Here is a 26,050-nt window from a genome sequence, read left to right on the forward strand (position 1 = left end):
GTTAACATAAAAAAACAAAAGCTTCCTCAGGTCCATTAAGTATTAACGAAGAATGCATTAGTAAATGTTGAAATGAAGAAGATTAAATGATTTAAAAAAAATATTATTTTTGTTAACAAATGGAACCTTACTGTAAATCGTTATCCCATATTTTAAGTGAGACTATATATGCAAAGTATTCAAAACTTTATTTTCCCCCAGTACCCTTGTGCCATAAGTGTACATATTAGCATATAAATGTTAATATACAATGCAAATACCAAAATCAAAATTGAACAATGCATACATCAAAAAACTACTTCACCAGTGTCTGTAAGGTCTCCCACAAGTTTAAAAAGATCTGTACAAAGTCATATGCCATATGAAAACATTGCATTTTAATCCAAAATATTAACAAGTATGGTTACTGTTGAAGTATACGTAAATAGCAATATACTTTAAGGCTCGTTTCCGTTCACACATTTCTGTTGCTGTGTTCGACTTGTTCTCAAGACCTCCAGCTGCTTGGCTTTCATCCAGCCATCTCTAGAGAGTGTGTTCTGCCCATGACTTAATGACAGCAACCTGAAACAGAATACAAATTGGTATTTAATTAGCTTATTATGGTCAACAGAACTAGATTAGTTGTTAAAGTGTAATTAAAATTTTACCTTGCAACAACCAGCAACCTATGGAGGTCTTCCGCAGACATACTCTGAGGGTCATCTTTGCGCATTTCTACAAAATCCTCTTCTACTGCCTATGGATAAAGACTACCAACCATGAGACAAGTGCTGAACTTAAAACATCATATTAACCTACTACTCTTACCATATTTTTTTTTTGGTAGAAATAGTAAGAGAAGTATGCAGATCTGAATTCAGCAAAGAAATTTAAAATCACAAACACCCGGACAAGAGACAAAATCCTGACCTTTGTGATCTCATCCGAAATGGTGTAGTTTAGGGCACGTGCCACACTCAGATAGATGCGATACTTGTTGAGCTGAGATGGAACCTGCGCCACCTGCACCGCGCTCAGGTACTCCTCCAGGTTTGGTGGATTAAGGGTGGGCCGTAGGTGAACCTGACAGTCAGACTGAGGAAAGCAAAGAAAATCTCTTCAAAGACTGTTAAATGCTGCTTTTTGTACCGTGCCATGTTTTCGAAAAGACTGAGCTTTGATATTTAAACATTCTCGTTCGTAGAAATGTCAGAAGCCATTAAGGAGTCATGAAACTACCCCTGATAAACCTTTAGTGCTTTTTTTAAACTTTGTAAAATACTGTGTATTGAGCTTCATGCCATTAAATAAATGGCTTGTCCTGCCCTCTCCCTCTAATGCTCTTGTGGTAGTTGCCACCATGGCAACTAGAGAGCTGACGTACAGGAATAGCACAGCACATTCCACAGGCTGTTAGCATCACAGCAAAGCCACGATAAGAGCCCAGTCAGGGAGCTGACGACAACCCTGTGGACTGTAATGGAAATATTAAGCTGTCTTTACAAATGCCCGATGGAAACAACTCCCAGTGGAGAGGCATTCACCCCAAGTCATTTTCACCTGTTGGAAATTAAGATGCCGGTCTCTCTAATTCACCCCCAAATACATGTGGGTAACATTTTAATAATAATAAGCTGAAAGAGACTCAGGCCTGATGTTCTTACCGGGAGGAGTGATCGGCCCTCGGATGCGATAAGCACGTTAATATTGCAGGGGAATTCCATCTGGTGGTAGTTGAAGTCGTAATCAACCTTCTGCCAGGAGATCAGGTTCCCCAGCGCAGTGATATTCTGCACCCCTACACCCAGAACAGACATTACACAAAGCCTTGTGTCTCTACGAGCAACATACAAGATAAATACATTGAAGAACAGAATAATGCAGTCTAAAAGTAAATTCCAGCTGCTTCAGAAAAGGATGTTTACACTTCCTTCAAGCTAGCATGCAGCTGTCTCCAACAGGCTGGATGATGAGTGTACTGATATTAACATAAAAATGTAAAGACTATTGATGAAGACTCAATTCTAAAGGAGATCCAAGTTAAAGGGGAATTGTTTGCCCCTTTTTACAAGATGTAATATAAGTCTCAAGTATCCCCAGAATGTGTCGAAAGTTTCAGATAAAAATACCCCACAGATGTATACCATGCCCGAAGTATGCTCAGCTTTGGGCAAATCCTGCATTGTACTGATTGACTATTACTTTAGCACATTCCCTTCATAAATAAAATGAATCCAGAAAGTCCTCAGTGGGTCATGGAGACTCTGTGTTCATTATTACAGCCAAAAACAGAAGTTATAATGTAGTGGCAAAGTGCGTGTGGCTCAACCAGGGTGGGATCTATGCTAATAGGGCAGAGATCGTGGGCAGGGCTAACTTCACATTAGGCAGAAATCTGGGAAAGGTTGTTTTGAGACACAGTTGCTGATTTATGGAGATTATATTATATAATACAATATATAATAAAATATATATAATATAATAAAATATATTATTATATATTTTTTTAATATCATAAAAACAACTCCGAACACATCTTCCCTTCTTAAGAATGACTTCAGTGCCATTCATAGTTCTTTTCTCAAAGAAAAGATTTACTCCAAGTCTTCCAGAGTCACAGCTAAAGCTGAATGGAAAGGCCGCCATTCGCCAGCTTCTTTAATTACAAAAAGCATGCGGAACCTCCGCAACTCTGCCGTCATTATGTTAAAGGAACGCTCCACTGTTTTTAGAAATAGGACTCATTCAACTTCTTTGCCCTGACTCTATACACGATGTGATTGGCCTAACCAGAGTTTGGTTTTTCCAGCTCAGAAGTCTATTGACTTCCCACACATTGTAAAATGTGCGCCTTTGAATGCAATGAAAGTTGCTTTGGATAAAAGCGTCTGCCAAATGTATAAATGTAAATGTAAATGTATTGGGAGTTGCTAGACCACATTTGCGGCAAAATAGATCTGCTGCCGCTAGGGTGCGTCTAGATTTCTAGGCTACTTTATGACTGCTCTGTACCTATTTAAAATTCAGGGTACTAATGCAATGCTACATAAATGGCAAGACTAAATATGCTTGCTCTGACCAACCTCCTCCCTCACTATAGCTGCGATTGCTGTGTAAATTTATGCCACCTCTGAGCAACATTAAACAGTATATGTAAAGACACCTAAATGCCACTTCAGAAGAGCTTTCAGGGCTACCACTGCAGTGTAAATGTGGCATAACTAAGGCTATGCATATCTTGTTATGAATTTAGAAAAGGCTTTTAGAAGCAGAAATAAATGAATAAATCAAAACCACAAGCAGCCACTTCCTGACAGACACTAAACTTACTGCTCATACGTTGCAGTCCAAAAATTTGAGATCAGAATTTTGGAATGAATGCATTTTTTTGCATTACACATTATGTATTCAGTAATGGACATGAATTTCAGAATGTGTCAGAATTTGCCACTGACAACAGCACTTGAAATGCATTTGTGTAAAACCTGATGATCGTGTTTTTCAACAAAGAGCATCTTGAAGTACCGCTACCTGTACAGTCACATGATCAATTTCATTTCTTTTAATTAATGCAATCTAATTTCAGATTTAGAAAGTTGTTTTTGAAAGTTCTGAAATTTAATGTAAACTTATCCTATTCACCCATTCATTGAAATGTGCATTAAATGCGTTGTGTGAAAGCTACTGTGAGAATTTTACTGTGCATAATTGGTGTTTTGCTTTGATGTCAGACCTAAAAATATGCCTAATTTAATAATAATAATAATAATAAATATAATATATAATGATTTTATAATTTATTTAGTAAATGTTTCAAATATTCTGTCTCCGTGACGTAATGAAACATATGCATGTTTCTAAGATGCATATTGACACGTATCACAGCACTGTGCATTTGTGCAATATATTTTTTAATCCAAATGCATCACAAAGTACTCAGATTCAAAGGCTTGCATTGCACATTATTTTCCTGTCAAACGGATTAAGATCTACAGCACAACTTTCAAAATCAAAATTTCAATTGGATTAATATGATTAAAATTCTCAACAAAAAAAAAAGTATTCTTATTAAAAAAAGTATTGATTTTCAGTCCAACTAAGCCATAAATAAGATTATAAATGGATTATAGGTTTCACGTAAACAGACTTTTGGACTCCTACTGTAAGTCTAGTCAGCTCACTACTTTTCCCTGCTGTATTCAGTGCTCTCACCTGTGGTATCCAGTTGGCCCTGCTCCAGCTGTGTCTCATCCAGCAACAGTGACGTGTTGTTGGCCAGCTGAAGAATCCCACTCACCAGGCGGTTAGCCGTGTAATCTTTCCGGGGCGCCATGCGTTGGCTGTTCATATTATGCAGGCTCATGCATAGTCGGAATGACTACCAAGAAAGTGGAATCAAGTTTAATAGTAGTAGCAATGGCAGCTTCTGTTATTACAAGATTTAATCACGCATTTCTATAAGAGAAGTAATATGATTCAAAGATACATCTAGAGGACCTACTGATGGCACAAGCTGTTGGATGACCTTGTAGAGATGCTCAGTGTATGGAGAGCTGTGAGGACAGCCACTGAGATTCAATGTGAACTTGCCCAAAGGAAGAACATCCCGTCTGCTGTATCTAAAATTAAGACAATGCAAACTTTGTGATGTGTAGTCTGTACAAGGACTGTGGGTAACTATGTTTGCGTAAGAAACATGTCACTATCTTTAAAGTGGAAAATTATCTTAATAAATCTGGCAAATAGGTGGCATAGGACTTTCAAAAGTATACCATAAAAATGCTTAAATTCGTGCCATAAATTAAACAGGGATTGCATGCTACTAAACCACTGGAAATGAGAAACGTACACATTGGAGATGAGATGGAGAATGAGGTACTCTGCAGCGAGTGAATCCCCCATCAGGACATGCGTGAGGTAGGTAAGCAGCTCTGCTCTGACTGAAGCCAGTTCCCCAAGAACACTGCTTAAATCTGAAGACAGCATACACAGACATCCAAAGTCAACAATCCCGATAACAAATGTCTATAGTCAATGCCAATACTAAAATTAAAAAACTCTAGCTACCAATTTTGATACCACAAATATAGATTAAATGATATTATAATTTCTTAATAAAAGTGTTAGCATTGTTAGCAAGTAAATAGTCAGAAATGAAGAACAATGATTTTCATCTTGCCAGTATCTTTTAATATCTTAAAAAAATATATTTTAAATCTTGTCAATATAATCATTAATATTAAACATTAATAGAGTTTCAGCTCTATTCAACTGCATTTACACCAGTGTTGTTATTAAACTATTAAAATACATTTTCATTAATTGAAATACCACTGAAATATAATTATTATATGAAAAATGTACACATAAAAAACTTAAAAAATGATTAATGTTGCTTTGAAAACGAACTGAAATAAAATAAGTTCAAGTGCAAGACAAGTACTAAAATTGAACAAAACTGAAATAAATAAAAATTTAAATAGACTTTTTAAAAAAATAATTTAAATAGAATATATATATATATATATATATATATATATATATATATATATATATATATATATATATATATATATATATTCTATTTAAATTATTTTGGCAACTAAATGGCAACTAAAAAAAACAACCACTAATTCAAATAATTACTAAATACTATAACAGACTAATTACAGGGCGGAAGTACAATACCCCTCCAAAATTACAAGGCATTGCATTACAAACTAAAAATATACCACATTATATTCATTTGTGTAAGCTGTGTAACACTAGTTATGTCTTACGGTCGCCATTATTCTCCAAGGCACTAGAGGGCAGTAGTGGGTTGTTGTGCACTAGAGGCTGGGCATACAGCATGTGCAGTCGTGGTACAAGGGATGCAGGCGGGCTGTGAACTCTTTGCTCCTCCACAGTCTCCATGCCTTCTGTGGGGTCCAGCAGTGAAGATGCGTCTCTGAAACAATAAATTACAGTTTAATTGAGAACCTCCTTTTGCAATTACAACCATCCCAAAATGATTGCAGATTACCTTTCTTCTGCAATCACACTTAAAGCAGGGTCCACAGAAAGGATGCCAAATACTTCCAGCATGTCATTCAGTTTGAAACGGTCCCAGTCCTCATATACCTGCCAATTAGAGAAGATGGCAGAATTTACATGGCTGTCTGTGTAGGTGGGGAACAATTAAATGGAGCAAACCGTCATATTATAGCAAGCAAATTACAATGTTAACATGAGCCTGCTCAAGACAACTTGATTATAATGTTAGTCTAAAAAGTATGCATTAAAAATGACAACTTACAAGGAAAAAACATTTTAATTGAGCGTCTGTCAAGATGATGGTTTAAGAGTTTAAAAATGAAGTTACAGTTAAACCTTAACAAGGCAGGCTGGGCCCTTTTCTGCAGGCAAAGGGAAGTTAAGGTCCAGACTAGATGTGCAGTGTGATGGGGACGAGTCCTGACTGGGGGCTTTTGTCTCCTGACGCTTCGGCTCCATGTTCCCATGAGACTCCGCAGAACTCTGAGCTCCTGTTTTAAGAAAAATGTCAAATTTTAAATATTGAACATTAACCCATATACTTGATAGATTTAAAAATATTCACATACGAACTGGAAATACATTTTTTAGATCGATTAAGTACTTTTTTTTTACCTTGACCGACATCTTTCATCTGTTGGGGCTGTGTGTCCATCTCATCATCTTCCTCATAACTGCGTTTATGCCTGTTCGGGACATAGGAAGTGGAGGGCACCACTCGCGCTTGGCTCATGCCCGCGTAGCTGTTCCGAGTCGTTAAGGATAGATGAACTACCATATTGGTCAATAAGGACAAGAGGAACCACCAATAATATGCTGTCAAAACGCTGATAGAATCTCAAAAAAGTGTTAACAAAATAGTTCTTTGCTCCATGTAAAGGATATTTCCTTGACCCACTGAGATTCTCCCGGGATGGGGACACAATAAAATGTCTGTCTCTCTGACGTCACTGTGTTTCTGGAGTTAAAAACCACCTGCTGATATAAAGTCCAGTTGTTTATGGCTATTTAAAAGCAGCTGGCCAGACCCAAAGTACAAAAATATATTTTTTGTACTTTGTAGTTTCACAACTACCCTCTGAGGGCATTTACATATATGCTGTGTGGAGACACTTTAATTAAAAAAAAGTATATTTCTTTTACATTTTTATCATTTAATGCATGTTCAGTTCATAGGGATTTTAACCCATGATCTTGGTGTTGCTCTACTATTTGAGCTTCAGGAGAACGCACAGAAGAAGTGCTTTTCCACACTTACTTTGTAAAAAAATAATATATATATTTTTTTAAATATTCATGTTAATGGTTTGCTGATATAACCAGATTTTTTTTTAAAGTTTACTTTTTGGTAAATTGGGTTACAATTTAGTTTAGGGTCCAATTCTCACTACTCACTAGATGCTTATTAACATGCATATTACAAGGATATTAATGCCTTATTCTCCATGATCATATTCTACATCCCTTAATCCTATCCAATACCTAGACTTAACAGCTATTATTAATAAGCAGTAGCTAGGAGTTTATTTAAGCATAAGTCATAGTTAATAGTTAGCTTGGAATTAAACTAAAGTGTGACTGTAAATTGTACTGAATCAAATCAGGGTCAATTTAAGGCTAACCGTAAAAATGTTACCCAGATTTTAAACATGCATTTATATAAGGCTTATATATAAATGCATTGGACTGTGTCCTGTATCAATTAAAAAGGAAAATATTTACTCACCCCACAATCTGTGACATCTTTGTATTTTCCACATTTCACCTGCTGATAGTAAGGACACCTTTAGAAATTATCCGAACTAGCATTTTATCTAAAAATTACCAAAGGTGGTAAACAGAATTAATAGACTGTGTTTATACACTGTTGTGTTTGAGGAAAAAATTATTTTTAATCAGACAGGGTTAGTAGTACTTACCTTAGAGTTTGATGTGGGATCATTCATTTCATAAACACCCATGAAAAATTCTGGATCAAACATATCTTGGACCATGCAACGGAATTTCACTAAACTATTAGGCTTCAGGTAGTGCAGGGGAACATCATTCAGAGATGGAACCTAGAGAAACCAACAAATGAATTACACCAACGTCCAAAAGATGAACTTGAGGACTTTTCCCTCATTGAACGTATGCATTTGGCTAATAATTATGACCCCCGTGCATATACTCAGACCAGTATGCATGTCAAATGAATTGTTATTTTGTCTATGTCATCTGTCATAACAATTGTTATGACAGATGACATAGACAAAATAATTCAAACAGCTCCTCACAGTTGACGGGCCTCTATCCTAAAGATAAGCACTCAAATTAATTTACTTCTGCAGGAATACTGCACCAAGCTATTAATGTTTCAAAATACCACAAACACCAGAGGAAGTAAGATTTTAACAGTTAACTTACCCATGTGTGAGCATCGTTTAGTTTCAATTTCTCTTTGAAATACTCCACAACTTTCTTCTCCCAGTCTGGACTTGAGTGACTCTGGGCTGTAGGAACACAAATCATAATTAAGTAGTTTATAATTAAGATAATTAACATCAGTTAACGTAAATAAACATCTTAGCAAATAATGACACTCATGATGGCACATGATGAATGCTCATCTTCGAAAAGATTAGTAAGAAAAACATTTTGACGGCTACTTCTTACCGAACATCCCATCAACAACACCCAGTGGGTTATTGATCCAGTCGTGAACCGTAGGCATCGCTGAAGGATTAAGAAACTCACAAAAGTTAAAACTAATACTCCTTTGATCAGAACCACAACAAGCACGTTCCGGAGTTCAGCACCGCACAATACACCGTGGCGGGAAAATTGCGTCATAAAAACTACCACGTGACCAGGGTGCACGTTCCCAACTTCGCAAGAAGCCTAGACAGTAGTTCACCGATATGTACAGTGGCTTTAGTAAACATAGTAGTCAAACCACTTTCTACAAACAATGTGCAACATTCTTTATTTTATTAAAGTAAATATTAAATAATTATATATAAAATATAATTTACAATATATAACTATATAATAAATATGTCACGTGGAGTTATATTTTATTAATAATAAATAAGTTAGTCAAGTACCAAGATGAATTCAGAGTTTCTATAAAATTCTGTTTGAAATTTGGCATTTATTCAACCATTCAAATAATTAGTTGTTGTGCATGTTTGTACATATTTTAGGTACATTTTATTACATTTTTTAAAGTGCTTTTGCTTTCTACCATCGCAACTGTTTTTAAAAAGAAAACTGAAAGACATTAAATGATCTGAAAGACATTAAATGATTGACGTTGTTTGTTGTCTACTACTTGGTTAGTACGTCAACGTTGTTTGTAATCGACTACTTTTGCCTTTGTACGTCAACGTGACGCAAATCTGTATACCATGCACTAGGCATCAGATTTGGATTATCGTATGAACCTTTTAAACTATCAATAAAGCAAAGATCTGTGAAAATCCAGAGAACCCCTTTACGTCTACAGTGACGAACCAGGAAGTGTTGTTAAAAAAAAGCTCTGCCTGTTTAGACTGGAGGACGAGCTACGTGTAATATTTGATTGAAAATGGCTGATAGGAAAGCCAATAACATCCCTAGCAGCAGCGCAAATCTGCTGTTTTCAGGAGCGCCGGAGTTCAACTTCAGCCTGCCGTTCCTACCTGTCAGTCAGGCCACCGGCCCGGCGGTTTTATCCGGAGGTGAGCTTGTAAAGTCTTCAAATGAGCTGCTTTAGTAGCTAGTGATGTTAGCTTTCCTCTTTTTTTAGCTCAAAGGTCTCTGCTCTTTTCTGATAATTATCTCATGTTTTCTACAAGATTATTTTATTCTTAAATCCAGTAAACGGAATTAACCGTTTTTATTGTTGTCAAATATTTTATGCATTTTTTTTTTAAAATATTCTTGATTAGTAAATAAGAACAGTTGACGTTACACACTTTTATATACGGCGCAAAATATATACTAAACAGTAACATTTTCAGTGTAAAATTAATCATTTGTCATTACTATGTTCTTAACTCAAAAAACATAACTCTCAAATTATGAGTGCATTGCATTGTCACTCACTGTCCCTAAAACCACCTGTCATCACACCAAAACTTTAGGACATTACCAATGGATATTAATTTAAATAATATATATATATTTTAAATTATTTGTATTTTTTTTTCATTGTGAGGGTTTCTATGGCAGTATTTGTTATTGCCTGAGTACATTCTTTATTTATTTATTTAAAATTAAGACAATAATATGCTTAGCATTTATAACATGTTTTTTCTTATATTCTAACTAACCAATTATATTAAGCTTGTGCTTTTCTTTATACTAATAATATTACAAATACTAATATATGTTAATATTGTATACTAATTCTATAAACTATACATTTGCTGTGCATTTCTTTGTCATCCTCTGTGAAGATGATGCCAGTGAAGTTGGAGAAGAAGACAGTTTTCTTGGCCAGACGTCATCAACAGCTCCGCAGGCCTCCACGTTCAGTTATTTCTCAAGTACCACCAACAGCAGTGACCCGTTTGCCTCTATTGGGCAACAGCCATGCCCTCCTCCACCCGCGACTGTCGTTCCATCAACAGCAGGCCCATCGCCTTTATCCATTGCAGCTAGTCTGCCTCTAAACCCGCCAATATCTCACATAAACACCATTCAGCATTATGGCAGTGTTGCTAATCAGACCCCTGTGCGTTCATACACTCCCCCACCTAATGCACCGACCCCTCCTCCACAGAACTCCCAGCAGCCCTATAATCCATACCGTCACACAGCTGCCAGTAGCAAAGCTAGTCCCTATCTCATGGCACCTGAATTACAGCAGCAGCCCCCTAGCCAAATACCCCAGAATCTAAACCCCTATTCTCAGGCGACACCTGCTCCATCATTCCAGACTTCACCCACAGCTTTCACAAAGGTTAGTAATGTAATGCCGTCTTTGTCTTCAACTTAAATTGGTCTTTAAGTAGTAATAAAAAAATAAAGACATTAACCAATTTTTTTTTTTGCTTATCTGAAAAATGATTCCGAACTGTGAGTTTATTGATCCTTTGTACCACTAATTTTAGTACTTAAACTTAAAATTTTAAATAACTTATTTCACTCCTATTTCATCTGTATATATATATATATATATATATATAATATATATATTTTAGCTTTATTTCAGTTATTGAAAACAGAATTTTAATGTTTTACTTATAAATACTGATAAAATTTAATGTTGTAATAACTAAATTCACTTCATTATTTTATTTAACATTTATTTGGACAGAGTTAGTCAGCTATAACATAAAAATAATAGAATATCAGAATTGTATCAACCAGAATATTGATATGTGTGCATCTTTATATAATGTTCATAAAAAAGCCAGTTTAAGGATAATCAATTTGTATTTTTAAGCATGTATAAGAAACCTGACATATTTTATAACATTTTTGTACTTTATTCCCCAGCCTCCCCCAACACAGATTCCACCGCCCCCTCCAACGGCTGGCATGGCTGGACCGTTAGTCCCTGCTAACTCAATGGTGCCATACACATATAATGTTTATGAACCTGTCCAACATCACTGGTTCTACTGTAAACAAGTGGAGGCAAAGATGGTTTGGCTTCCCTTTAGTATTCTGGATTCTATTCGCTTGGAAGAGACGTTCAACTCTGGTAAGACAGGGAGTGTTTTAATCAAAAACATTCCAAGAGCATGTGGCCACTCTTAGTCTATTTCACAACATAGTCACATCGCAATCTGTTGCTTCAGTTCAGCCAGATCCAGAGAATGTGATTGTCTGTACGGATGGAGGGCGCTATGACGTGCAGCTGTACGACCGCACACGGACCTCCGTGTACTGGGAGGAAGAGCCCACCGAGGTCCGACGCTGTTCCTGGTTCTACAAAGGGGACGCAGACAGTCGCTTCATCCCGTATTCAGAAGAATTCAGTGAGAAACTGGAGGTTTGTGCTCCCCTTTACTTTTTGTTCTCATCAGTATTTAGAAAGCTGATTATTATGATGTCATTTTAACTGCACAATGTTGTCTGCTGTAAACAGGTCGAATATAAAAAAGCTGTTACCACTAATCAGTGGCATCGACGACTGGAATTCCCATCTGGCGAGACCATCGTGATGCACAATCCAAAGGTACAACTTTTTAAAATGCTCTAAAACAGTTTACATGACACTGTTTTCAACTAACAATTTTGTATGCATTTTGGTCATTTATGTACACGAAAATGGCGTTTTGGGGGATGGGTGTCAAAGTGCAAGTTTTTCAAAATGATAAAAAACGTCTGTGTAAAGTAAACTACAAAAATGTGAAAATGATGACATCATGAGCATGCGTTCTGTCTATAAGTGCATAGTGTTTCTTTACAAAGTAACATCGCCAACTACTGGCCTTGCAGCATAATAAAGCGTTTTTAGTCGTTTCTGCTGATCTGTGTGAATGGGGATTGTTTTGGCCTATACACGAAAACCACAAAAGATTTCTGTTTTTAGTACGTTGTTTTCGTGCAAACGTATACTTAGAATAGACACTAGATATAGTAAACACTTTTTCTTGTAGCTTAAATGATTGGTTGTTTTCTCAGGTGATTGTGCAGTTTCAGCCGTCTGCCATGCCTGATGAGTGGGGCACGACACAGGACGGTCAGACCCGACCTCGGGTTGTCAAGAGGGGTGTGGACGATGATCAAGATGATGTTCCTGATGGTAGTTCCGTCTTTTTTTCTTATTGTTCTCAATTATTATTTAAAGGTGAATGCATAACATGGCAGAATCACTGAAGAAAATGGTCTTTTCCTGTCTAGGTGAGATGCCTCAGGTGGATCATGTGGTGTTTATGGTGCATGGCATCGGCCCTGTCTGTGATCTGAGGTTTAGGAGCATGGTGGAGTGTGGTATGTGTTACGCAAGTTTAGTCTCCTGATGAATACAGTTTCAGGAAAAACAAATCTGTTTTTATGTGAATTCTCGAATGGATCAGTTGCGCATCTGTTCAGTTAAACTGCGTTTGTGTTTACAGTGGATGACTTCCGTAGTGTGTCCTTGAAGCTGTTGCAGAGTCATTTTAAGAAGGCTCGTGATGACCATGTCATTAGTCGTGTGGAGTTTCTGCCTGTGCACTGGCACACGGCTCTACACGGTGACGCTACAGGGGTGGACAGGTAGAGACACAATGCTCAGCCACATTCAGAAGAAGTCTTACTTGGCTGCTCTATATTAGACCTAAAACTTTTGTATTTTTGCTTGTGATGATCACAAATAATTAAAACACAAATATAATATATTGTCAATTCTGTTCAAAATATATATTACTGATCAAAAGGTCTTTTTTGTTTTATTCAGAAAGGATGCCTTAAAGGGATAGTTCACCCAAAAATAAAAATCTGATGTTTATCTGCTTACCCCCAGGGCATCCAAGATGTACACCTAGATGTACACTTGAGGGTAAGCAGATAAACATCAAATTTTTATTTTTGGGTGAACTATCCCTTTAAGGCCAATTCACACCGCACCAAAAGATAGCAACAGACACTTAGGGCCCTATCTTGCGCCCAGCGCAATTGACTTTGTACACCGACGCATGTCATTCCTATTTTGCACCCGCACAAAGCGCGCTTTTCCCTCCACAGAAGCACGTCGCTAAACTAGTGAATGAACTTGCGCTCCCTGGGCGGTTCAGCGCAAAAAAGGAGGCGTGTTCCGGCGCAAACAATCCCTGGTGCTATTTTGCTGTTCCATTAAACAATTGCGCCACTGACCAGAAAAAACCTAGTCTAAAGTCAGTGGCGCGTTGTTCATTATGCTATTTTAAGGGCGCATGCTTGACCATAATGTATAGCGTGCACACACGCATACACTTTGCTCATGTAATCTACACAGATGCAACAGTTATTTTTGCAAATCATAAATCAGACCCGTTTGCCCAATAGTGGCAAGACATATATGTATATAAGGACATCTGACAAATTGGTTTGTCCGTCAAGAAAAAAAATCGACTGAAAAACTGAAAAAACAGTTTAACCGACGCTATTTTGGGTTTCCCCATACAACACAACTTCTCTGTCTGTCACTGCTCTTACAAGAACATCAGTCTCCTTGGCTGTGAACCGCTCCTGGCGTGCGCCTGGTAAATACGCCATAATAATAGCAATCCATAATGGAACTTGCGCAGCTGCTTTTAAAGGGAATGTTTGATGACGCTCTGATTGGTTTATTCACGTTACGCCCAAACCACACCTGAATAATAAAGCTACTTCAGACCAACCCGTTTTAGATTTGCACCGGGCGCAAGAGCCATTTATCCCGCCGGGAAAATAGCAACAGCGCCGAGACCCGCCCACAAAGTTACTTGCGCTTCGCGCTTTGACACTTGTGTTTCAGATCGTTAAAACAGGGCCCTTAATCTGGTTTTGTCATATCAGTGCGTTACATTCTGTGGGTGTCTGCCAGAGATAGTTTTGATCAAATTGTGATCAAAAGTGACGATAAAGAATGTTACAAAAATGTCCACTTTAATTACATGCTGTTCTTTCTATCCATCAAATAATCCTGGAAAAAATGTATCACAACCAAAAAGCAGCACAGCCATTTTCAGCATTGATAATAATATGAAATGTTTCTTGAGCAACAAAACAGCATATTGAATTTTATAATGTAAAAAAATAGAAAAGTTATATAAAATTATAATATTTCGCAATAGTGGTGTTTTTACTTAGCCTGACAAGCCAGACCCACATCAAGATGTTTGGTCTGGAAACTCACCATTAACAGGGCTCAATCAGAAGGGCGGGATAAACGGTTGTTTCAAAACTTTCAAACTCCCTTTGGATTCAATTGGATAGCGCTACAACCAACCAGAGCAATGAAGGTGAAGCGAAGCTAGTAAACGTGAAGATTTAACTTTCGCCGTATTCGGTCGGCAAAACTCCGAACACATCTTCCCTTTTTAAGAATGACTTCAGTGCGTTCTTTGTTCTTTTCTCAGAGAAAAGCTTAACTCCAAGTCTTCCAGAGTCGCGATTTAAAGCTTATTCGAAAGACCGCTGTTCGCCAGCTTCTGTGTTTACTAGTACCACGCAAGCGCAACTCTGCCGTCATTATGTTAAGCCCCGTCCACCGACTCTATACACGATGTGATTGGCCTGACCAGAGTTTGGTTTTTACAGCTCAGAAGTGTATTGAGAGTTGCTAGACGAAACTCACGGCAGATTAGATTTGCTGCTGCTAGGGTGCGTCTAGATTTCTAGGCTAGTTTTTACTCTATTTTCGATCAACAACATCTCTGAGAAAAAAAAGCAGAAATTGGAAGTTTAGAAGACTTTTTTTTTTTTTAACAAACTTGTTTTTTGTTGAGATTATTAAAATTGGTGCTGATATGAACTTGAAATCTATACATTTCTGCCGGAAATGATTTCTAATGTAGTTGTTTCTGTCTTTTATGTTTTGAATCATGTAGGAGGATAAAGAAGATTACTTTGCCCAGCACAGGTCGTTTGCGTCATTTCACTAATGAAACCCTCCTAGATGTGCTTTTCTACAACAGTCCAACCTACTGCCAGACAATTATGGACACCGTGGCTTTTGAAATCAACCGCTTGCATGCACTATTCATGGAAAGGAACCCAGACTTTAAAGGCAGAGTGTCCGTGGCTGGACACAGCTTGGGTGAGAATACTTTCCTTTTACATGCTTTAGCTTTGATTCATGGTCTTACATTTAAAAGGTAAAGCTTGAACTAAACTGATGCACTATTTACATGTATTGAACTGGTATTCATTCATATTAGTATTACAATTTTCCTCTAATTTATTATTTCCCCTAATCTATAGGTTCTTTGATACTTTTTGACTTGCTGTCCAATCAGAAGATATGCTCACCTTTATCAGGTCTAGTAACCAATGGAAATACTCCACCTAATGTGAAACAGGTATCAATACATTTTGGATTAGGATTTTCTTAAAATGCATTCATTAAAGTAGTATAATAAAATATGACATTCTGTTAATGGCATCCCTTAAAAAAAACACAACCTTCATCTGAGGGTATTTAAGATTACCTTATTTTAATTGTTGTAGGTAAGTCCCGTCGTACAGGCAAATGAAGTGCCTATCGTAGCGGCTGCTGAGGAAGAGGCCAAAGAAGAGGAAGAGGAGATTGGCAACCTGTCATCTGTTCTGGAGATGCTGAGTTTGTCTGAGTATCTAAGCACCTTTGAAACTGAGAAGATAGATGTTGAATCTCTGGTGAGAGCCTTTACTTTTTTTTTGTTTACACCTTTTTATATTAAAGCAATAAGCAACTCATCACTGCTATTCCTCTATCTCATTTGCAGCTGTTGTGCACGATAGATGACCTAAAGGAAATGGGTATTCCTCTGGGGCCACGTAAAAAACTTGCCAACTTTGTGAAGGAGAAGTCTGCAAAACAGGCAAATTTTCAGTTGTGTTAATATTGCGTCAGGTTATCAGTTGTCCATTCTGATGTGATGCTTTGAAACACATTTTCTTTTCGACAGGCTGCACGAAAGGCTGTGAAAGAGAAAGCGGAAAAAAAAGAGGAACCGAAGGAGACCCAACCTCCCATCCAGACAGAGCCCACACCAGATCCTGCCATCAGCAAACCGCCAGTGGGAAGGAACATGTCATCAATCCATGTAGATTACAACTATTTCGAAATAGGCACAGGACAGGTAAAGCTCAAATACACCATCCCAAATTGATCTATGGACCAAGGAATTTTGTCAGAACCTGATTGTCGGTCTGAAACGTGAACATGTTCCGCACTCTTGAATGTTCTCCTCCAGGTGTCTGTGGTTTATCATCCTCTGGACTTTGAACCAGTAAATTTCTTTGCTCTTGGCTCTCCCATCGGGATGTTTCTGACGGTGCGAGGGGTGGAGAAAATCGAAGAGTCTTACCAGCTTCCTACCTGCAAAGGGTTCTTTAATATCTACCATCCAGTGAGTTGTCTTAGCTTGTCTATTGCTTCTCTACAGCTGCATCTGATGGAAATCATGTGGTTTACGACTAAATTGTCAGTGTAAATGATGAATAATGAGCAACACGATTTGGAACTAGCTGTCACTGATACATGAATGATACTGTGCTCACAGCTGGATCCAGTTGCATACAGAATCGAACCCATGATCTTACCAGACATTGAACTGGACCCGGTTTTGATCCCTCATCATAAAGGGAGGAAGAGGCTTCATCTCGGTATGTATTAGACAATTTCTTTGCATTTTATGCATTTAAAAATATATATTTAAATAATGAATTATTATTATTTTAAATATATAATAATGAGTAAATTGTCTAGGAAAAAGTTTCTGGTGTTGATAAAGCAAAAAACAAGTAAACTATAATAAAAATAAAGCATTATTGTAATTTATAATAAAAAACATTAATTTTCTTGGTTTTCTGAGTACGTGATATGATAAAAAAATGTTGTCTTGCATCCAGAATTAAAAGAGAGTTTATCCAGGATGGGCTCTGACCTAAAGCATGGCTTCATCAGCTCACTGAAGAGTGCTTGGCAGACTCTGAATGAGTTTGCCCGTGCTCACACCTCTTCTGCTCAACTGCACGAACAACTCGCCATGGTCGCCAGTCAGATCAAAGCTCAAGAGGAAATGCAGGAAGGGGAAGGTGAGTCACCCACAATGCATATCCTCTTAGCCTAATCTGTTCACTGTGCACACTTTCAGTGCAAACTGAATCAAAATCGGAATATTTGTTTGCAGAGGAGGGTAAGATGGTTGAGAGTCCGGAGCCTCAGAAGGAAGAAGAGACACGAGTAAAAGTGGGCCTTCTGAATGGAGGGAATCGCATTGACTATGTCCTGCAAGAGAAACCCATCGAGAGCTTTAACGAATACCTGTTTGCACTCCAAAGTCATTTGTGTTACTGGTATGTGATCTTCCATATCAATGTAATTATATTACTGTAATTTTGTGAAATACAATAGACTCTTTTGTCTCTTTCTTCAGGGAATCTGAAGATACAGCTCTGCTTCTTCTCAAGGAAATTTATAAGACCATGGATGTACGGCCAGATCAGCCAGTGCATTGATGTAACGGGTCACTAAAACTCATTCATCAGAAATCATATTCCTTTGAAGATAAATAAATATTTTAAACAGTTTTCAACTCTTCAACTGGGACTGTCCTAGCTGTTTTTATTATTTTCTTTTATTTTCCTGTAGTCTGTTGTATAAAAATGAATACACTTGTATTATTCCATGTGTCTTAAATTAAGAAATGAATAGTGGATTTCAATACCACTACAATGGTTTAAAATAACATTTTATAGCTTCTAGAGCTGCAAATGTTTGTGCAATTGCAAATGGAATCAAATGGTATTAACAGAAAATATATCTAGAGTTAGAAAATAAATATTAACTATGCTGTGTAAAAACAACAACATGAAGATATAATAAACTGAACTATTAGTAGTTGATGTGTTGCTCTGGCTTGTTAGCCCATGTTAAAGTTATCTTCTGTACCGTATTTTTGAGTAAACTGATACTTACTGGTATGCACCCTAGCAGCAGCAAATCTAATTTGCAGCGTGTCTAGCAAGTCTAGAAACCAAACTGGTCAGGCCAATCACATTGTGTATAGAGTCGGTGGGCGGGCTTAACATAATGCTGGCAGATTTGCGGAGGTTCCGCGTGCTACTTGTAAATAAAGAAGCTGGCGAACGGCAGTCTGGAAAGACTTGGGGTTAAACTTTTCTTTGAGGAAAGAACGGCACTGAAAAGAAGGGAAGATGTGTTCTGAGTTTTGCCGACCGGATACGGCGAACGTTTAATCTATCAACTAGCTCTGCTTCACGTTGCTCTGGTTGGTTGTAGCGCCATCCAACCACGTGCAGAGGGAGTTTGAAAGACAACCATTTATCCCGCCCCTCTGTCAATGGCAAGTTCCCAGACCTAACATCTTGATGTGGGCCTGGCTTGTCAGGTTAATTTACTGGCACATAAGCTTATGTTTTAGAAGCAAAATCTATGACAGAACTCCTGACAGTCATTTCTTCCCAGAAGTTCTGTGAGAGCTTCTGTTGATTTCGATGTAGCATCGAAATCGAATCATCTGTGATAGTACACACACATCTTTAAAAATAGCTTGTTGTATTTCTTTTATTTGTTTTAGAAAATGAGCAATGGAACTCAACATCCTGATCAATTTGAGGCTCTACAATGGATAGTAATGGTTATTGTTAAACTGCCTACTAGTTTAAGTGGAATTAATACATTCTGTCCTCAACAACAATCAGAAATGTTGTAGGGGTTGTAACATTTACTTTATACCACAGATTAATTTCAAAGTGGTTGCAGAGCCAAAGCATTGTATGTTTAGAGCCTGTTTACCCCCTGACAGATAACACTATGGCACTAACCAGTGTCCTCACACATGGTGCAAAGTAAAAAAGTTTGATGCATGCATCAAAATGCATATCAGGTCTATGCTCTCGCACAGCAAATATGTGGAAGGCTGGGTAAAAGTCTGAACACTGTTCCAGCAGAAACATGTCCTACAGTACAAATCCAGCATGGCAAGTTTACCTACATCCATATGTGGATGATTGTCCCTTTAAGCTACACATCTCCCTTTTGTCACATCACAGAAATCATTAGTGCCGTGAAATCAATTGTATCTAACATAAAAGTTTGTGTATATACTGCATACACACACACACACACACACAATACATATTTACAAACTTTTATGCGATTCATCAATTTGACACCACTAGAACAGAAAAAAAGTAACATGGCTGTCAATTAATGACAAAACAAAAGACATGCTCTACACATGGAATGTCTCCTCAATGCCCATTATTTATAAATCACAAGCAGAACTGTGCAAATCATTTGTATAAAACATTTTTTTTGCAAGCTGTTGCATTCAATTCAATAAGACAATTTCTGCAACAAATTCCTGCAAATCCCAAAAGTCATTTTAGTGCTTGAACACCTAAACCTAAATCTGCATTAAAGCAACCTATTCCAGAACACAGATCAGTGGTGTAAACGGTTTATGTAGTACCAATCAGTACCATGCAACATTTAGTCTTCTTTGTTGTCATAAAGTCTTCTGTAGTCCTAGGATAATTATTAAGATAAGACTTCAGTTCAAATAATAATAAACAAAAAACATTTTGACCTATTTCTTCATTGTTGCTATCAACAGAGTTGTGCTCCTTGCTGAATTGTTGATTCATTCTGCTGGTTTGCTCTGAGTTTTGTAGGCCTGCTTTCGAAGGTGAGTCTCAATCTCCTCCCTGAACACAAGCATGCCCAGGTGAGAGTGTGACGCCTCATTCATGGCCTTGGACTGGATGCACATGCGGTACTGTTCTGGGGTCAGCTCGTCTGCGCACAGCTTCTCGTGCCACATGTGGAAGAGGCCTGATACAGGGGTCCGGATCACAATCTGATCACTCCGTAGGTACTTCCTGTACAAGTGCACATCTTCTACACCCCAGCCTTTCACTTCCAGATCAAATCCTCCTAGAGAAAAACAAAGTGGGTTTATTTATATCAAACAACATCTGATGCCTTTTTTTTAATGTTCTCATGCACACATTCTTTTACGAAGGGAAAAAAAATATTTTTATTGTTTAAAGGTGCCCTAGAATGAGTTGAAACAATATTTTAAATTGTTCTCTGATATCTACATATATGGTATGTGACTTATTTAAGGGTTAAAATTATCCAGATCCGGTTTTACAGGTCCACGTTAAACCCCAGAAATTGTCCCTAGGATGTAATGCTCTGTTTTTGCCTTATTTGGAAGGGTCATGAATATTATTGTGGAGTTAGGCTCTGATTGGCTGTTTCACTGCGGCTCAGTTCAGTGACAGAAGCACATCTACCATATACTGTCAATCATGGAGAGATTATGCATCCAACCCTTATGTTTGATTCTGTTTCTGACGAAGATAAAGATTTTGAGGAACAACCAACTGTTTTGAGATTGGAAATGGACGACTAAATAAAATTAGTCTTTATTTTCAGTAAGACCTCCAAAACGTAAAGTCAGTACTATAACTTCAGCCTACATGTGAACTAGCATTTAACATTAACTTTACACGTTAACTCATTTCGTCAGCAGTCACAACTTTGTTTTTAGCATTTTAAATCACTGTAATGCGTCACCATTTGATTTTTACAATGATAGCTTCCTCACTTTTGAAGGGGGGAGTGGGCCGACACCCTTGCCTCTTCATCATATGCATCTTCATCATATGCATCTTATCCTTTTGAATGATTTTTAATAACCTCATGAATTAAATAATAAGTTATTATCCTTTCAAAATAATGAATTATTGACAATCAATTTTATTTGATCATTAATACACATAACTATTATTTAATATGATTTTGACTCTATGTCTGCTGTATGGTGTCTAATTTGCTTTCCAGAGACGGTCTGACAAAGACAGTCTGACCCCTATCTATGTGCCCTGATATAGATAGCCTGACCTCTATCTCTGGGTCCTGACCAACAGGGCCTTGGAGAGAAAGTTAGAACTTCCAAGAGGTGAATCCTGCCTGTTGTTAGTAACCCCAGGACAGAAAGGGGTGGGAGGATTTGAGTCTCCCAATTGTGATTTCTTCCCCTTTTATATAGTGTGATTTTTCCCATTGATAGAAGTACATTTTTGTCTTTATATTTCTTTATAGAATGAGGTAGATGACATTAGTCTTTTACTTTTCTTTTTGGAGATTTGTTTGTCATGTGGTGTTGATATCTTGTCCTGTTGATAAGCTCACTGCTGCGCTAACCTTGGAGGAGAGATGTGCCCTAGAGTCTTGTGTGTGTGTGTTACATGTTCTGTGCAGGTCTATGGACTGGATTGGACCGCTTTTCTCACACCCTAGACCTCTTGGCGTCTTTCTAGGACTCCCCTGAAGTCAACACTACCCCAATCTTGGGATTGTCTGATGTATACATCCTGATTAACAACAACAACATCTCCTATCTATTCTCGCGTGACACATTGTTTAGACTTAATGCCAATCAGTTATATTCCACGTGTTTGTAATGATGTAAATCATGCCCTTGAAATTGGTATAACTGGTGTGGTAATTTGTGTAGAGTAGAGTCTGGCCTGACACCGCCCTGAGAGACTCTGAAGCTGACTCTACTGATGAAACTGCAAACTATTCTTCAGTAAAATTATCTCCGATGATTGAACATCCTGACTCCTGGTCTTCATTTCGCATATCTGGTCTATGGGTCAAAACTGTAACCCCTAACACTTTAAATCACAAACTCTAAACAGCTAACTGGGTAACGTTAGCAAAAAATATGTTGTTTGTACAGTAGCCTAAAAAAAAAACAAATTGATAATGCCTAGTCAAATTACTACTTTATGTACTGAATTCTTGTTATTCAACTATGCAATGGTTAATTAAATTTTTCATTCTAGGACACCTTTAAGACGTAATATTGAGAAATATCAATACACTTTTTTTTTTTCTTTCTATTTTAATACACATTTTAAAATGTAATTTAATCCTGTGATGGCAAACCTGAATTTTCAGCATCATTACTCCAATCTTCAGTGTCATATGATCCTTCATAAATTATTCTAATGTGCTAAACTGCTGCTCAAAAAATATTTGCTATTATTACCAACGTTGGAAACTTAAAGTGATATTTCTCCGCTTTTTCATATTAAACTATGTTATTCCCTTAACTAAAACGAGTTGATACACACCTCATCATCTCAGTGCGTGCTCAGTTAATCGCTCTGACGCGCGGTGACGATCTGATAGCATTTAGCTTAGCCCACTAAGCCCAGTTCATTCACTATGGTACCAAACAGAGATCAAGTTAGAAGTGACAAAACACCTCCACGTTTCCCCTATTTAAATACAGTTACACGAATAGTTGAACGATCAAGTATGGTGACAAAATAAAACGTGGCGCTTTTCTAAGCAGATTAAAAAGGAGAACTATAATGTATGGCGGGATAGCACTTCGACTCGGCGCAGTAAAAAGTCATGCCTGAAAAATCCTCCGTCACATCTCCCCCTCCCTCTCCCATTTCTGTCAATAGGGGGGAGGGGGAGATGTGACAGAGGATATTTCAGCCGGGACTTTTTACTGCGCTGAGTCGAAATACTCTCAGAAGTGCTATTCCACCATACATTATAGTTCTCCTTATTAATCTGCTTAGAAAAGTGCCACGTTTTATTTTGTCATCATACTTGATCGTTCAGGTGGAGGTGTTTGGTCGCTTTTGACTTGATCTCAGAGAGCGTCAGAGAGATTAAGTGCACTCACTCAGATGAGAGAGATATCTATCAACTTGTTTTAGTTAAGGGAATAACATAGTTAATATGAAAAAGCGGTGAAGTATCCCTTTAAGTGTTACCTGAGCACCAAATCAGCATATTAAAATGATTTCTGTTTTATATATATATAATATAAATTGAATAGAATTATGGAACAAAGGTCACCCTAAATAATATTATTATTAGAACTATTTCCGACAATCTAAATGTCCACAATAACTTACCAATGCTAAGGAAGTCAGAGCGATACTGGCAAGTCATTCCAAATCCAAAATCCCTCCAGAATCCAGCATCTTTTTTATGAATCTATAAACAGCATACAATTGTATTATTTCCCTTTGGATCACTAGAAAGTCATACGTTCTAAAAAATATGTAGTTGCATACAAAATCTTGGTTACATACCAGCTGATTCTCAATGGGGGGTGGAAACTCAAGATTTCCATAAACTATAGCTGGATTGTACAAACTGAAAACCACTGGATAGAAAACTCGTTTTCCTGCAAGGGAGGAAAAAAAACTGTTTTATTATTATTATAAAATTACATAGAGGATTATATTTTAAGTATAAAAATGATATTTGAAGAGGATATTTTTACTGTTCTGTCAAACATGCATAAAACAAGTTCTAAAAGGAACTTGTTTTTTTACATATCCTCTTATAACTAATGTTATAACTGCTTGGATTGAAAACAAACTGAAACAGTACGCACGCACGCACACACACACATAATGCAATCAAAAAGTGAAAATTAGAGAAAATGGGAGTGTTTTTTTTTCTAGTTATTATGGGTGAATTAATTTTCAGTTATAAATGTATGTTGAGATGACAAACCTGGAGCTGTATTGAGACGACAGGTACTAAGAAATTCCAGAGTGAAGTAGATGTCAACGTCACAGAAGAACATCAACACGTCACCCCCTTTCTCCCACGCATGAGCTCCGATGTCCAGACCACGGCCACGCGAAAACTCCTCATCCACAGGGATCAGAGTGTAGTTACTGAAGTTCTCCTCACTAGAAAGGATCATGAATAACAGTGTAGGTAAAAAACTTTATCTAGGGTTGGTATGATTTTTAAATGTTTTTGAAAGAAGTCTCTTTTGCTTGAAGGCTGGGTTTATTTGTTAAAAAAAATATAGGAACTACAGTAAAAAAAATTATTAACTGTTTTCCATGGTAATTTATTTTGAATGCAATTTATTAATGTGCTCGTAAATCTGAATCATTACTCCAGTCTTCCGAATTAGCCTTCAGAAATCGTTCTAATATGCTGATTTGGTGAAAATTGTCAGTATTTACTCACCCTCATGTTATTCCAAACCTGAATGAAGTTCTTTCTACTGCAGAACACAAAAGGAGATATTTTAAGGAGTGTTGGTAAACAGACAGTTGACGGTAGCTACTACTACAGAAACTACAATGAAAATCAATGGGGTCCATCAACTGCCTGGTCAACACTCTTCAAAATATAGAATCATTTATAGAGATAAAGAAACGCATACAGGTTTGGAACAACATGAGGGTGAGTACATGATGAGAGAAATTTTCATTTTTGGGTGAACTCTCTCTTTAAGATGGGTAAACAGCAAATTCCTTTTCCTTGGGTTTCCTCCATTCAGGATGTTGGCAAAACAGAGAATGTTTCAGTGACGCACATGCAGTATCACAGAACATTTGCAAAGCTCAAACCTGGACATTTTCTTCAGAGATGCCTTCACCTCCTGCAAGCCCGTCTGACCAAAATACACCACTGTGAGATGCACTCGCTTGTCCTGCTGTATGCAAACCTCCCTGCACATAGAAAACACCATCTGACCACAACCTTTCCAAAACTTCCAAAGAGAAAACTCTACTGGAAAACATTCCTTTGTAAAACTGTGTGACATCTGGCTCTGTGATGCTGCATCCGCCACATCTTTAGAAGTTCATCTATATGATTTGCAGCAGGCAAGAACAACACATTCTCAGACATGAGAATCCCAAGAATCTCTTTTTTACATGCTTGTTGAAATAGTTAAAAATCCCGGCATTTCAATAGGAATCTACGTGACATTGTATACATGAGGGCGAAAGATCTTGCACATTGCCACATAGAATTTGCATCAGGTTCTAGTTGGTAAACGTGAATCCGCCATGGTGACCATCAGAAAGCTCGGATTGAAAGCGAGTTCTGTGTAATCAGTGCAATTACTTTGTAAAATCGATTTAAATTATATAAAAACTTTTATTTAAAAACTGAGAATTAAACCATTCGTGTTTCACATTCTCTCTGGGAAAAGAAAGCAGCGCTACAACTTCTGAAAGTGACCAACAGTATCGTTCACTTTTCTGTGTGTGTGTCAGAGCTTAGTTATTAAGTTGGCTTGGAAGAGCCAACTTACTGAAATCCTATTTAAACTTATTAAGTTGGCTTGGAAGAGCCAACTTACTGAAATCCTATTTAAACTTATTATTATTTTTCTTAGTCAAAATTTCTGACTGCTACTCCTCCTAGAGCTTTAACTCCTCAAACTCCAAACTCGGCTCAGACTCTCAGACTGTTCTGACTCGAGTTGCTATATCTTTTCTAACTGATCCGACTCACGGTTTTCCTAAAAATGACTCCCAAAACTCGGAAAAATCCCATTGACTTTCATTGACGGAATGTTCAGATGAGCCAAGACTGTTCAAACTGACCAACTGACAAAACTTCAAATCTAAACACTGA

At 37.4% G+C, this 26,050-nt stretch overlaps 3 protein-coding genes across 4 annotated transcripts in view; 1 reads left to right on the forward strand and 2 right to left on the reverse strand.

The window, feature by feature from the left end:
- Positions 1–171: 171 nt before the first annotated feature.
- Positions 172–8,857, reverse strand: mcmbp (minichromosome maintenance complex binding protein). Of its 2 annotated transcripts, none has more exons than XM_067420773.1 (16): positions 8,674–8,857; positions 8,425–8,510; positions 7,938–8,078; positions 7,745–7,783; positions 6,903–6,996; positions 6,634–6,762; positions 6,355–6,509; positions 6,008–6,105; positions 5,763–5,932; positions 4,832–4,955; positions 4,484–4,601; positions 4,195–4,360; positions 1,647–1,780; positions 913–1,077; positions 651–739; positions 172–564 (listed from the first exon to the last, which is right to left on the reverse strand). In XM_067420773.1, the coding sequence occupies exons 1-16, from the start codon at positions 8,729–8,731 to the stop codon at positions 438–440; spliced, it is 1,893 nt and encodes a 630-aa protein (XP_067276874.1). In that variant the 5' UTR covers positions 8,732–8,857; the 3' UTR covers positions 172–437. The 2 variants fall into 2 exon arrangements, with proteins under 2 accessions (XP_067276874.1, XP_067276875.1); XM_067420774.1 differs by having other exon boundaries at positions 6,634–6,757; positions 6,904–6,996; positions 7,745–7,786.
- Positions 8,858–9,520: 663 nt separating this feature from the next.
- sec23ip (SEC23 interacting protein) lies at positions 9,521–18,484 on the forward strand. The gene is made up of 18 exons (XM_067421757.1): positions 9,521–9,719; positions 10,440–10,945; positions 11,485–11,692; positions 11,790–11,983; positions 12,080–12,169; positions 12,619–12,739; positions 12,838–12,927; positions 13,053–13,194; positions 15,489–15,697; positions 15,862–15,959; positions 16,108–16,275; positions 16,365–16,460; positions 16,548–16,721; positions 16,836–16,991; positions 17,145–17,247; positions 17,494–17,679; positions 17,775–17,940; positions 18,021–18,484. Exons 1-18 carry the CDS (start codon positions 9,587–9,589, stop codon positions 18,100–18,102), a joined length of 2,922 nt encoding a protein of 973 aa, XP_067277858.1. The 5' UTR covers positions 9,521–9,586; the 3' UTR covers positions 18,103–18,484.
- A 669-nt stretch (positions 18,485–19,153) lies between these two features.
- Positions 19,154–26,050, reverse strand: part of csgalnact2 (chondroitin sulfate N-acetylgalactosaminyltransferase 2) — a 12,590-nt gene continuing 5,693 nt past the window's right edge. The window contains exons 4-8 of the mRNA XM_067421441.1: positions 25,033–25,134; positions 24,176–24,357; positions 23,746–23,840; positions 23,566–23,647; positions 19,154–20,545 (exon numbers count right to left, since the gene is read on the reverse strand). Coding sequence (XP_067277542.1) covers positions 20,253–20,545; positions 23,566–23,647; positions 23,746–23,840; positions 24,176–24,357; positions 25,033–25,134 — 754 coding nt within the window. The 3' untranslated portion in view covers positions 19,154–20,252. The remainder of the gene's footprint in view (positions 20,546–23,565; positions 23,648–23,745; positions 23,841–24,175; positions 24,358–25,032; positions 25,135–26,050) is intronic.

This window comes from Pseudorasbora parva, chromosome 17 (assembly GCF_024679245.1).
Source record: "Pseudorasbora parva isolate DD20220531a chromosome 17, ASM2467924v1, whole genome shotgun sequence".
NCBI classification, from domain to species: Eukaryota; Metazoa; Chordata; class Actinopteri; order Cypriniformes; family Gobionidae; genus Pseudorasbora; species Pseudorasbora parva.

Coding starts and splice junctions, on each gene's coding strand:
- mcmbp (XM_067420773.1), bottom strand. CDS start 8,731: ATGCCTACGGTTCACGACTGGATCAATAACCCACTGGGTGTTGTTGAT. Junction 8,511..8,673: donor TGTTGTTGATGGGATGTTCG/GTAAGAAGTAGC, acceptor GTGTTCCTACAG/CCCAGAGTCACTCAAGTCCA. Junction 1,781..4,194: donor GGGCCAACTGGATACCACAG/GTGAGAGCACTG, acceptor TTCTGGGTGTAG/GGGTGCAGAATATCACTGCG.
- sec23ip (XM_067421757.1), top strand. CDS start 9,587: ATGGCTGATAGGAAAGCCAATAACATCCCTAGCAGCAGCGCAAATCTG. Junction 10,946..11,484: donor CACCCACAGCTTTCACAAAG/GTTAGTAATGTA, acceptor TTTATTCCCCAG/CCTCCCCCAACACAGATTCC. Junction 16,992..17,144: donor TCTTTAATATCTACCATCCA/GTGAGTTGTCTT, acceptor CTGTGCTCACAG/CTGGATCCAGTTGCATACAG.